This window comes from Seriola aureovittata, chromosome 13, assembly GCF_021018895.1.
Source record: "Seriola aureovittata isolate HTS-2021-v1 ecotype China chromosome 13, ASM2101889v1, whole genome shotgun sequence".
NCBI lineage: Eukaryota > Metazoa > Chordata > Actinopteri > Carangiformes > Carangidae > Seriola > Seriola aureovittata.
Window position 1 is genome coordinate 14840430 of NC_079376.1, and position 13171 is coordinate 14853600.

General features: G+C 41.4%; 1 protein-coding gene and 1 long non-coding RNA gene across 2 annotated transcripts; one reads left to right on the top strand and one right to left on the bottom strand.

The window, feature by feature from the left end:
* Positions 1 to 78: 78 nt before the first annotated feature.
* otx2b (orthodenticle homeobox 2b) lies at positions 79 to 5831 on the bottom strand. The gene is made up of 4 exons (XM_056394482.1): positions 5566 to 5831; positions 3041 to 3248; positions 2314 to 2465; positions 79 to 1651 (listed from the first exon to the last, which is right to left on the bottom strand). The coding sequence occupies exons 2-4, from the start codon at positions 3135 to 3137 to the stop codon at positions 1025 to 1027; spliced, it is 876 nt and encodes a 291-aa protein (XP_056250457.1). The 5' UTR covers positions 3138 to 3248; positions 5566 to 5831; the 3' UTR covers positions 79 to 1024.
* Positions 5832 to 6353: 522 nt separating this feature from the next.
* On the top strand, positions 6354 to 10915 carry LOC130180752 (uncharacterized). The gene is made up of 3 exons (XR_008829450.1): positions 6354 to 6985; positions 7684 to 7805; positions 10243 to 10915. It is a non-coding gene; the product is annotated as an uncharacterized LOC130180752 (long non-coding RNA).
* The last annotated feature ends 2256 nt before the right edge of the window (positions 10916 to 13171 follow it).

Genomic DNA, 13171 nt, shown 5'->3' on the forward strand with positions numbered 1-13171 from the left:
ACGCGCACACACACACACACATGCACGCACACACACACACACATGCACGCACACACAGATCGTTCCTTGATGAAAGAGTAAGCTCACAGGACCTTTATTCATGTCTTTTCAGCGGTGAGGTCACACCATCTTTGGAGCCAATAAAGGATCCACAATCACCGTGTGTTGAGATCAATGGAGGGGAGCAAGTGTGGAGCTCTCAGCAGCCGAGAGTCTTTTCCAGTATGGCTAACCCTTGATTATTATTACTACCACCGTGTGCTTGGAAAGTCTCGTCTCTCTTTGTGATGCCGGTGATTTAACCATTAGCATCTTTCGTTGTTCAAAAAAGTTAGAAATCTATTAAAATCACAGCAGAGAGTCTGATGCGAGGGGGGCTCACAAATTGCATACAATACAACAGATCACAGTTTCGAAGGCTAGCACAGATAAAAAAAAAACACATATGTACCATTTATATAAGACACACACTGATTGTCTCTTAGAAACTACATATTGATTCCTTATAAACACTTTTTTTCTTAAATAAAGTAGTGCATCCATGTCCACACACCATCCTCATGTCCCTCTGCCAGCAGGTCGGCAAAGTTGTGTAAGAAGCTTAAAGGAGGTCTGTCCATCCCGAGCACTTCACCAGAAGAATGAACTTGAGTTTTGTCCTTGGATAAACATTAGTTCCGTGGCTGAGGTGTTCTTTTCTCTCAGAGTTCACTCTGTGTTTCCTCAACAGGTGTTTTTTACGCATAGAGGCACGCACTGACAGACATGGATGAGGGGCTACAACCTGTGAATGAACGGAAAAAAAAAATCTCTTTGCCAGTGCTAAAATAAATTAAACCTCTCCTCTAGGAGGACCAGAGACCATCATGCCAAAAAAAACACTCGAGGCCCCCGGGAGCCCTGCCTCGCCGAGCCCGGCTCACATTTTAACCAGTCTGATGTGTTTTATTGAGGGATGGCAGCACTGTGTCTGATGTGATCGTCACTGTTTGTGCACTTTTTCTTGACAAGCGGATTGCTCTGTTCACAGGACCTGGAATTTCCACGAGGAAGTTTGATCCTTATAATCCAAGCAATCGGCATTGAAGTTCAGCTTCCACGACGCCGCCGCTTGGTCCTTATAATCCAAGCAGTCTGCTGTGGAGTTGAAGCCCAGGCCGGACGTCCCGTAGCCCTGGGTGGAGAGGGACGCCGGGGACTGGTTCAGATGGCTTGTGACCGCGTTCGTGCTCATCGGACTGAGTGTCGAGCCCGGGCCTGACAACTGGTGGTGCATGGGAGTGAGGTAAGAACCGCAGTCCATGCCGCCGAAGTAGGACGTCGAGCCGGCGTAGCCCTGGCTGTAGCCTGAGGCCTGGGTGTAGGTCATGGGGTAGGACCTCTGCATGCAGGAGGAGGAGGTAGACAGGGGGTCTGAGAGCGGAGAGATGGACGCTGGGCTCCAGATGGACACTGGGGCGGTGCTGGTCGAGATGGCGGGGACTGTGGTGGTGCTGGTGGGGGGCGTGAACTGGCCGCTGGCCCCGCTCTCTGAGCTCACTTCCCTGGTGGGGGAACTTTTCTTTTTGGCAGGTCGCACCTTGTTCTGGCCCCCGTTCTGCTGCTGCTGCTGCTGCTGGCGACACTTTGCCCGCCGGTTCTTAAACCACACCTGGAAGAAGCACATATTGGTGCATGTTACTCAAAAAAAAAATCCCTTCATTACAGCTTAAAAGCAACAAAATGCAGAACACACGTCAATAATTTACCTTCTACAAGTAATATCCTCTTTATTTAAAAAAAAAAAAAAAAACATCAGGTGAAAAAAGGCTGCATTGGTTTTCAATCGCGATAAAGACTTTTTCTCGAATGAAGTTATAGTATTTCGGTACCACTGGACTGATCCGTCTCGTTGTATTGCCTAAATTCTCGAAACAATTATCTGTCACTGTGATCTCAGCCCGCTGGCAGAACTTCTCCTCTTGCTTTAGGGAAGACTAAATATTCAACTTCGGTCACGGGTTAATAATAGTGTTTCCTGCTGTGCAGATATAAACTAGACCTTTGAAAAGTTGAATTTGAGCTATTTTTGTTAATATTTATCTCCCCGTAAATGAGCTCAAGCTATATGTGTGTTTTCAATCTTGTTAAATTTTCAGTACACTGTTCAATTAAAGTCATTTGTTTAAAAAAAATGAACCGAGGTTCCACTTCTGCTGCGGTGGTTCACAAATAATTAAATAGCACAGCATCGGTTCATTTTTTATTAATTCCAAAAATATGTGACGATATTCTTCAAGTTTTCAAATATGGCAGATCATCTGGTTAACTTACCTGCACGCGGGACTCAGGTAGATTGATTTTCAGCGCCACCTCTTCGCGCATGAATATGTCCGGATACCGAGTTTTGGCGAACAACGCCTCCAAAACGTCCAGCTGTGCGCGCGTAAAAGTAGTCCTTTCTCTCCTCTGCTTCCGTGGCGTTGCTGTGAGAAAAAGAAAAATGTAAATCAAATCAAATATTTCACTCGTGTGTCAAAAAAAAAACTATTTGTAAAAGCAAGTACAAAGATTAAAAGTCATCAAAAGCAGATATGTAACTCCCAATATATGTTTTTGTTGTTTGCGTATTTACGCACGAGTCCTTTGAGACTTAAACGCCCTCGGCAAATTGTAGCACTTCACGTACTTTACAGTCTAATTGGCCTAAAATTTAATGCAATTTGAAGAAAAATCAAATCAATTTTCCTATGATTCAGTCGGAAGACACATCTAAAAATAAAATCACACAAGAGGAGAACTACTTTACTAAGTTGTGTTGCGTCCGCGCAAGAGGTTTGGTGTGTGTGTGTGTGTTTGACTGATTGACCAACCAAAATATTTACATTCATGACTTGTGTTCCCTGTATATTCCAAATATCAGAAATCATTATTAGGTTTAAAAAGCTTGAAATAGGTGCTGTAACACACTCTAACACACCCACTCCATTTTGCTTTTAGCCTCAAGCCATCAATGTTCTGCCAGTGCTCCTCATTTATTCTTCACAAAGTTTAAACCCACCTGGATAGCCCACTGATGGATGCAAAAGGTCCATTCCGGAAGTAGTTAAGCTGAGGCCATTGACTGTGTAAGGTGGTTGCTTTAGATACGACATCATGCTAATATTCGTTTGAGGGCTGAAGTTGGAGAAAATTTTGAAAATTGATGGAGCTCCCGAGGTGCACTGGGTGTCCTCTGTTCGCCGTGCGGTCCGTGTGAGACAGGACACCTGTTCCAAAAATGACAAAGAAAAAGAAGACATCGATCAAAATGCACCTTGCTAAAGAGATACAGCAGTGGATCTGTTTACACGGCGCTGTCGCTTAAATGAGCCCTCTCCAAAAGACACGGCGCTCCTCAAAAAACATCCCCAGCTGTCCTCCTCTCTAACCCCTCCACCCCCCACCCCCCACCCCTCCTACGAACAGAAAGCAATGCACAGCCACTATAATTGCAACAAGTCACTTGAAAGTTCAATTAAAGTCACTGGTTCCTGTTTGCAATAATATTAAATACAAGAACCTTTAACTGCCACGAGCTGAAACAAAGGCTTTTAAAAAATTTTAGGTGAAAAACAAATAACACTCATTAAACCTCCCTTACCAAAGTGAACATGAGCCATTTCACTTCATTTTCACCTTGTTTCTGTTTCTTTTCTATATATATATTTTAATATAATTAATGTATTTAGTCTTTAATGTAAAGTTTGCTCTTTGAATATAAACAGAAAATCATTGGGATTGTGAAATAAGCAACTGAATTGATGTTCTGGAAAATTATTATATAAAGCAATCTACATAAATAATCATCTCTCAGAGTCATTTCTGATTTAAGATGATAAACCTATTTTCATTAAGTAATTTTTATTGTCATTTTTAAAAGAAGACTGATGTGGATTTTCACGACAATTTAGAGTAAAAAAATATTTTAAATTTAATTTTCAAAACACGAGATTATTTGATGCAGATAAAACTTTCATTCCATAAAAAATAACACATACTGACGTGTAATTGTTTTTTTAGTTCTTTAAACAGAAACACACGTGCTGATTGGTAAATGTGTGATTGCTGTCACTTCAACCTCAGTGACACTCACCCGTTATTCCCACTGTGCGTCTTGATTAGTTGCATTTTTTTTTCAATATCCAACGGTTTTAACCCCCTCATCCCAATCTGTCACACTTAAAACACACCCGTCTAACAGTTGCACACACCCGCTCAATAATTATTACCCTGTCCAAGAATTGATTATGATAAAGTATTTTTTTTTTCTGTTGATGAATTAACGAGATAATCCGAGTGGCATGTAGCTGGAGCTGCAGTTTGGTATCGACAAAGTCCAAAGTGCTTCAGGCTCCTCAAAAATGATGCTGCAAATCAAACGCGATTCTCGCTTCAATAATGTGCACATTGACGTGAGTGAATTGCAGCCATATTACATATATAAATATATATTTTAGTCTGACTTGAATAACCATCAGCAGTTTGCAGAAAAAAAAATTAAACTCCAGGGGAGAAATTAAATTCTTACATGTAAATTTAATCGAGCTAAACTCCCAATTTAAAGCTTGAACACAATCTGTCACTAAAACACAGTAAATATATATTATATATGACGTGTTGGTTTATTGTCCTCTAAATTATTCATCCCTGGAAGCAGAGGAGACCCAGCAGAGAGAAAAGGCCCCCAAACATTTTTCCATAGCAGGCCTAAATGTTCTGTCTTTATGCCAGTGCAGCTTTCAGGTTCACGCCTCCACATTTATCCCTTTGTGTTGCACTGGCTGTTATTTCGTTAGTAAATTCACACCGAGGAGAAGTCTGTGTGAAAATATGAGGCTTCGTTTTAGACTGAAACTTCACCGACTGAACGTGGAGTCGGTGAACTGGGTTGCGGGTTCTGGCTTCAGTCAGTGAGAGGTTTGAAACTGGTCAAATGTGACTTCCTGGAATCCTACAGTTGTGAAAAAGGCAATAATAATAATAATAATAATAATAATAATAATGTCAGAGAATCTTGAATTTAGCTTTGAATCAGCTTTCGTTTCCACCAGATCATCATGATGTAACTTCATCAGTTTGCTTCTGTAATTACCATTGTCTTTATATGTGCATTTACATCATTTAGCTCTTTCAGATTCATGTCGGTGTGAGAGGGTTTGGTGAAGAGACACACACTTATTGTCTCCGTAAAACAGGCTGAGTTTAAGACGCTTTACCCTCCATCTGCAGTTTGATGTCACTGAACAGCCTAAAGCTTCTCACTGCTGTTTCTCTGAGTCTCTGTGGCTTTTAATTCAGCAGCAGCGACACGGTCACACGTTTTCCTCACTATTTTAAACAGTATGATATTGTAAGCTTTTTAGATGGGACTTTATTACAGGTGTAATTTCCTATAAACTTCTTATTTTCGACTTCTTTGACTTTAATGCAATTGATTATTTCGATACTGAGTAATAATAATAATAATGATAATAATAATAATGATAATAATAAAAATGATAATAAAAAAATGATAATAATAATAATAGTGAACGCTAAACTTACCCTGGTATCGACGAGTGTAAAGTTCTTTGTCTACTTGGTTTCCTCCAGCAGAAATAGCCTAATAAAAGACAGTACAGATCAACGACGTCCCGGCGGATAAAACACACAAAACCAACCAAAAGCAGGAGCAGGAGCAGTCGCGTTCAGAGGCAGAGCAACAGTGCGGATAAAAGTTCAACGTTGAGCGCCTGCATCAGGTTTTGAAGCGGTGCGACAGCGGCGGAGGGATGGAGGAGGCTGCATGTACGCCTTTCGGATTTGTTGGTGTGTTGTGAGTGAAGTGGTTTGAGTTGGATTTTGTACAAACTGCCAGCCAATAGGAGCCGCAGGACTGAGCTGAGGTCTGTCTCTGTCTCCGTCTCTCACACTGGTGGGGAGGATTTTTTTTCTTTCTTTCTTTTTTTTTCTTTTTTTTTTTTTTCTGGGAAACAAATGTCTCCAGCTACTTTTTTGACGCACAGTCCTCAGCCAATGGCAGCGAGAGGGCGACTGACAACATCCCCATCCCACCGCAGAGAGGGCACATTGATAATAAATAAGCGGTATGCCGCCGCTGGATGACGAGAAGTGGAGTTTAAAGTCGGTCTACTCATCTTTTCTTACATTTTATATTAAAACTCGCTGTTATCCAACGGAAGCATTAAAGAGAAAGATATTATAGGCTAAAGGCTGAGAGGGGGAGGGGGGGTATATGCGCAAATAAAAATGTAATGTATTTACAGCATATTAGTGGCACATACTTCAAAACATTTTTCTTGTGCATCAAGTCTAAAAAACACCCAAAATGTTTTTTCCTGTAATACAAAATGAAATTTAATCGACGAACATTAAAAAAAGTTCCAGATAATTGCAAATAAATTGCATATTTACTTCATGAGGCATCTCAAAAAGAAAAACGTGAAGCTTTTACTGTTGTAAACAAGAGTTGTAAATGGAAGTTTAAAAAGAATAAATCTGTGACAAAAAGAACGTAAGAAAAAAAAAAAAAAAACCCGCCTGGACTAAAGCAGGGCTCTCCATGTGAAGGCTGCACCGTCCTCTCACATTCCAGCGCGTCGCAAAAAGGGGGATTTAGAGCGACTTATTTCCTTAAAACTGTCCTCCCATCCACAGAGCCAGCCAGTCTGCTCCCATCAGCCTCATACAGGCCTGCACCAAAAAAATTCACCCACTATATTTCCAGGGGAATTCCCACCGAGAGACACCGAGCAGCCGAGGACTTGCAGGCTATGCCGGACCTGCAGTGTGCACACACTCAGGAAGGAGGATAAATGCAAGAAGAAGAAAAAAAAAAAAAGGCAGATACACACAGGCCTGTGGTGCAGCTGGAGACAAGACGAGCGACTTTCACCTATTTCAGCTGAAACGATTTCTGCAAGAAGAAGACGTGACAGAGGATGAGAGACTTCTGGATATGAAGGTTGGCCTGTTTTATTTTATATTTAATTCAGAAGAGAAGTCCCTTTTTATAGGTTTTGTCTTGTGGTATTGTAATAGCGTGTAATTATAATATATAGTAATAATAATAATAATAATATTATAATAATTATTGTTATTCTTATAAAAGCCATTCGGTTCAGTGTATTAGTCTTATATGATATTTTATGGAGGTCCTGCGAGCTGCAAGGGACAAATAAGCCTCCTCTACGTCACTTGAATTTTGAACCTGCGTGCCCATCTCAAAATAATATGCCGAGGGTTTTTGTCACGGCTTGGTAAATGTATCATCTTAAGAGGCTTTGTGGAACACCTACACACACTCACACTCACACTCACACAGTCACACACACACATACACACACACACACACACACGCACACACACACACACACACACACAGTCACACACACACTGCGCGCTTGCACGGACACACCCGCTCACTTCAAACAGATTTGAATATTGATTTAGATTTATAAACACAGGCAGACCGTGGGCTTTATGAATCGTCATTCGCCTCTCTCCGTGGCTCGTGTGGAAGGCCAGAGTCAAAGGTGCAGTGACAGCTGCTGCTGGGGGAAACTGGTTTTCACTCAGAGCTGCAGCCTGCTGAGGCTCACACACACTGATACACTGCACGCTATATCAACTTTACAAACTCAGTGACATCTCTTTTGACAGATTCTGATCAGAGGAAGCGGCTGTGTTGGATCATAACCCTGGATTTCTTTTAACAACCGACCTGAGATCTGATAGAGCAAAAGTTTTGCCTGTTTGGAGGACAGGAGCTGCACCACACTCAGGTATTCCTGTTTGTTTGTTTTTTCTGTTAGAAAAAAAAAATGTTTATTTACTGTACAGACAGATAACACTCTAAAGAATTATCTCATCTAATATAGTGGAAAAAGTGGAGTGAATTAACATAAATCACCTTTTTGTGTGAACTAAAATAAATTCATGTCAGAGGGCATCTTCAGATGGATGTGGGAATCATTTCTTGAGTTATGGATTTTTTTTTTTGTTTGCTTTCTGTCCATTTCAGAAGTCACAGTTTAGTCCTGTCTCATGTTCTTCCACCAGACTCCATACAAAAATCATCACGTTTAACGCAGCATATAAAATGTAAACTCATAGACCTGCAGCTCCTTGAAAACCTGTGGTATTATTTTACATGGACGCCCTAAGATGTCAGGCCTTTGTAACTTTTATTGTATCTAAAAATAACACAAAAATAATCAGCCTGCTGCTAAAATATAATTTGGAAAAAAAAAAAAAAAAAAAAGAAGTGAATTTTTCGTCATATTTAGCAGCTGCATGGTAATGTTACTTAACGCGAGACTTTCAAAATGCTGCGTGGAAAATCATGACGTCTGATGCTGTTATCTGCTGGATCTCACCGTTTAAATTGCTAAATAATTTATTAAATTGTAAAGCCAGGGCCTCCGCAGGGACTTTGTATCTTAAAAGGACGTTTAAAGGGAGAAGGAGTTAAACGCCTCTGGCGAGCAGCGCTCCCACTGACTCCCGGCTAATTGACGACGACGGCTTTTATCTCCGCCTCTTCTACACTCAACCTGAGGGTGAGGATTTCACCAGGCCTGCTCCAACCTGTGATTTCTACCAGTTAATGCGTAGCCTATACATCTTTTCAAAAAAAAAAAAAGTGCACAGGCCTGGATGTTTAACCCCTCTTTGATAGCCTTGAAAAGAAAATGTAGCCTATGTCAAGACTGGATAATTAACAGGCAGGCTGCCCCCTTCTCTCCCTGCTCTGCACTTTATCCAGCCATAAGAAATAATCAACAAATTATATAATCAATAAAAATGTTTATTTTATTTTTTAAATGAAGTAGAACAGATAAAAACGCAGCAGACTGAGAATTTAATGTTGGCCCTTTTGCAAAACAAATCACAGATGTTGTTTGTTGAGTTATCTGAATTTAAAGCTGCTTATTTACATATTCATTTATATACATCTTCTAACTATCCAGGCAGTTTTCCTCTCCTCTCTTCTGCCTCTTTCCCTCCTTGTTTGATATCCGCATGGCTGAATATGGGGAATGTGTTGGTGGAATTCACTCAGAGCTTTAAAAAAAGAGATAGCAAAAAGGAATAAAATCCAATAAAGCCAATTTATATAGAAATGCAGATAATCTGTAATGTCAAGAAAAGCTTTTCCCTCTGCATGTGGGATTAAAATTTACCTCACTACTTATTGCCTTATTGCAATAAACAACCAGAAGTCACTTTAATCAGATTTATTTTTTTCAGTTGTATTTTTATTAACTTTGATTATTTTTTGTCTTTTTATCCTGAAACGGCAAAGTTATTATCAACATTACAACTATTAGCTGGAAAATTAGTTTATTTTACTCCTTCCAGACACTTTTAAACACAATCACTTATTTCCAAAATATGTGAAATTGTATTTAGTAAAAATGTTTTGAAATTTCTTATTATTTGATTTAGGAACATGTGTACAGCTCTAAGTGAAGTTGATAAAATGACTGGGGTTACATCCACAGTAATTACTGTGCTTTATTTAACACAGTAATTATTGTGGAGAGGTACGCAGAGTGTGTGTTTGGTTGTGAGTGTGTGTGAGGGAGAGAGTGAGAGCGAGAGAAAGAGAGATGAGCTGAAGTAGGATAATCACAAGCTGTATTTTAATTAGCCTGGCAGGTTTGATGGATACATTGCCACTGCTGCTGCTTTGCAAAAAAAAAAAAAAAAAGGTGCACTGCGTAGTGAGCAAGATGTCTAAACTGAGGGCTTTCCCCACGCTGTTCCCTTATTACAAAGGAGCTAAACCTTTGTGTAATGTAACATGTAACTGACCCCAGAGGTCATCAAAACACATTCAGTGCCCTCCCCAGGGATTAAAGCGGGAGAAACCCCATTCAGTGTCAGTTTGGGAAGAGTTTACTGACACAGAAGCTCCCAGGCAGCACTCTGCATCTGGGATTTTATCTCTGCAATTATTCACTAAATTCAGTTTAAGTTCTCCTCGAAATGATTATAGAAAACGCTCTGCTGTTAAATGAGCCTGGATTCTAGTTTTTAGGTTGTGCTTTTATTATGAAAAGGTGTGCTGATCATGAAATTATGGGTTTATTTTCCAAACGGATCTCTCCATGAATTCAAATGCTGCGGCTGTGTGTGTTTGCCAAGTTTGCTCTTGCCATTAATATGACATGCCTTTTAATTAGTGCTATAATTGTTTGTGTTGTGTTTGTGCAGGAGTTCGCCAACAAACAAATGGATCGCAATTAAACACACTCGCCTTCAGATCATCAATGAGGAGGCAAAGTCAAGACTGGCAGAAAACCGACAAGGACAAATAAAAGGCGGGAGAAGACTGTGCTGCCTCAAGGTTAACACTGACTGAATGAACTGTGTGAAGAGCTCATCTACACACAATCTGGATAGTTCTTGCTTCTTCTACAAGGACACATCACAAACTGTTTGTCATTGTAAATCTCATTTTACAACTTAATGTGTTAATTGTTATATTTTAGTATCTTTGCTGCAAAATTAAACCAAGTTTATTTATTCTCACATTTCTGTTTCTTTTCTGTCTCAGAATTAATTAAAGATTAATTTGCAAATAAAGACATCTACGTTGATATCATTATCAAACCACCACTCCGCTCTCCGTCTCCCGCTCTCCCCTCACCTAGCCATCAGTAGCCTTCTCCTCTGTGTGCTGAGGTGTCTGCATGGCGTGGTAAAACCTGCCCTGCAGACCGGACCTCTCAAGTCTTCAAAGGAGGAAGAACTCAATGTGGGGGATTTGTTCAGGCTTATTTGGTAACCTAGGATTTGAATTGGATTCTGGGAGGCATTCATAACACATTTGAAAATGTTACATTGTGTGATTTTGTGTGTAATCCCCATAATAAATTTTAGAAATGGTCACAGCACTTGCACAACTGTGACTATTCATGATTTATCAAATGGTTTTCTTGTCTTGCCTCTCAGGGGTGAGGTGTGTGTTGCCGACGGGGAACAGGACGATCTCAGCCGCTGGTTGGGAGAGCCGGTGAAGAGACGATTCTCCCATTTTAACCTTTCTCTCAACACTGTTTTGTTTATTTGACCTGAATATGTGATAGGGTCAGCCACCGTGCTTCCAGAGGGATTCTCTCAGACCCCCCAACAGCACTGGAGCATTACAACCTCTAGTGGATTATACCTCCCTGGGAGGAGGGTTAGTGTACATGCACACACACTCACACACACTGTACAGTTTATTAAAGTGTGTATTTTATCAAAGCCATAGTCATACATTAATAAGCGGTTTTTATTTCTCCATCATGCCTTGCAAAGTGCTTCATACTTTGCATTATTATAGTTAAGTAGAAAACTCTGGTTTTAGCATTTTGTATTTATAACAAAGTATTGTAAGTAATATGCAGATCTAATGAGTCTAATTTAAAGACCCCCTCTAGACATATTTTACAACATAAAAATTCTCAGCTTTGAGTAATAATTTGTGTCTGCTGTGGTTTTCCCACAATAAAGTTCAATTACCTTGTTAAAGAATCTTAAAAATACATCTCTTCCCTTTCCCCTCAATGAAAATCCAGAATTAAAATCATGCAAATATTGTTCATTTCAAAAGTTTAACCTCTAGATAAAATGTGTCTCCTGCTTCACTGAAAAGTCAATTCTCGGTGTTTCTGCACATTGGACCGTGACAGACTTCAAGACTCGCTGTGATGTCACAAAATCTTCTTCTCACAGAGAAATATTCCTCCTCTAGCAAATGGATCTGAAAACAGCCTTCCGGTGTCAAAGTCTGCAGAGTGAAGGCAGTGAAGGTACAACATCTGAGTGAAGTAACAATGAGCAAAACAATTTTTTGAGTTGAGGAGGGGACTTTAAATATCATGTCTGCTTTCCCAAATGAGTGTTGTGTGTTTACAAAACCAATAATCGTTGACTAGATGCAAAAAGATAAGTCGCACTGCTGCTTGTTCACTTCAGATAGTTAGAAGGACACATACAGTGGACTAACTGTCCACTGGTGACTCCACTGCTTGGATTTCTTGTCTGGTACATGTAACTCTCCCGCCTTAGCTTGATAAGAGCGAGAGCAATGTGTGTGTAAATCAGTGTTTGTGCCCTGTCCAAACCCCACTTTGCTTTGAATGACACTTTGGCGATGCCCCCAGCTCCCCACTTCGACTTCTCAAGCGTACCCCCTGTTAGTGCCAACTCTGCCAATTCCTCTCATGTCTTTAATATCTCTCTTTGGGCCCTTGGGTTTAGCCAGTGAAGGCACCCCCATGACAGTTGGACATTGCCGTCACATTTGGGAGACAGCGGCGGGTGTTTGTAGCGTTCCCAGCCCCGGGCCTGTGGGGAATCTGTGATGGCTCGCCTGTCAGCCGGCCCCTCCCCTGTAATTAGGAGAGTAAACACAGCGCCTCGCTCGGCTTGGGGGGAAGAAGTAGGAGGGGAGCGGAGGAGGGGACCGTCCGGCTCCTGTCCTACTGCTACTTGAGCTGTCCAGAAGCAGCACCGGACTGACAGACTGCGAGATGCACCCCATCACATCCCTGTGAAGGACCGAGAAGTGGAGGAGAGTAGAGTCTGTTGATGTGCTGCAAAACATCAGATTTCTGTTTGTTCCTTGTTGAGCATCAAGGAACCACTGAGGAGGCTTTTCATTGAACTGAACCTTTGTAGAAAAAACACAAAGAAGTTGATCAGTGAAGATGATCTGAGAGCTATTCACAGAAGTGATCAGAGCATGTGCAGTGAGGAGCATGAAAGTGGTTTCCTCCAAGGTGTTTCATGTACATTTCTAGCAGTGTTAGACTCATGTCTGACTCCAGCAGATGATATAAAACACACCACCACTAAGCCTCCGTCCCTCCTCTCTTCACCTCTCTCCTGGTTGCTGGGGGGACTGGTCAGCGGCCGGAGGAATGTGTTGTGGGCTGGAGTCGTAACCGTAGCTTGGGACCGGCTCGGGGGGAGCGCCGTCCCACCCAGCCCCAGCCACTCCGCTCTGCCCAGGCAGGGAGGCTGGCTGCGGGAATGCCGAGACCAGGAGGGGAGGAATTTCACTGGAGGACCTGCCAGAGAAATGCCATGCGGGGAGCGATAAAGAGAGAAACCTAGACAGGGAGAGAGAGAGAGAGAAAAGGAGATCCCAGCC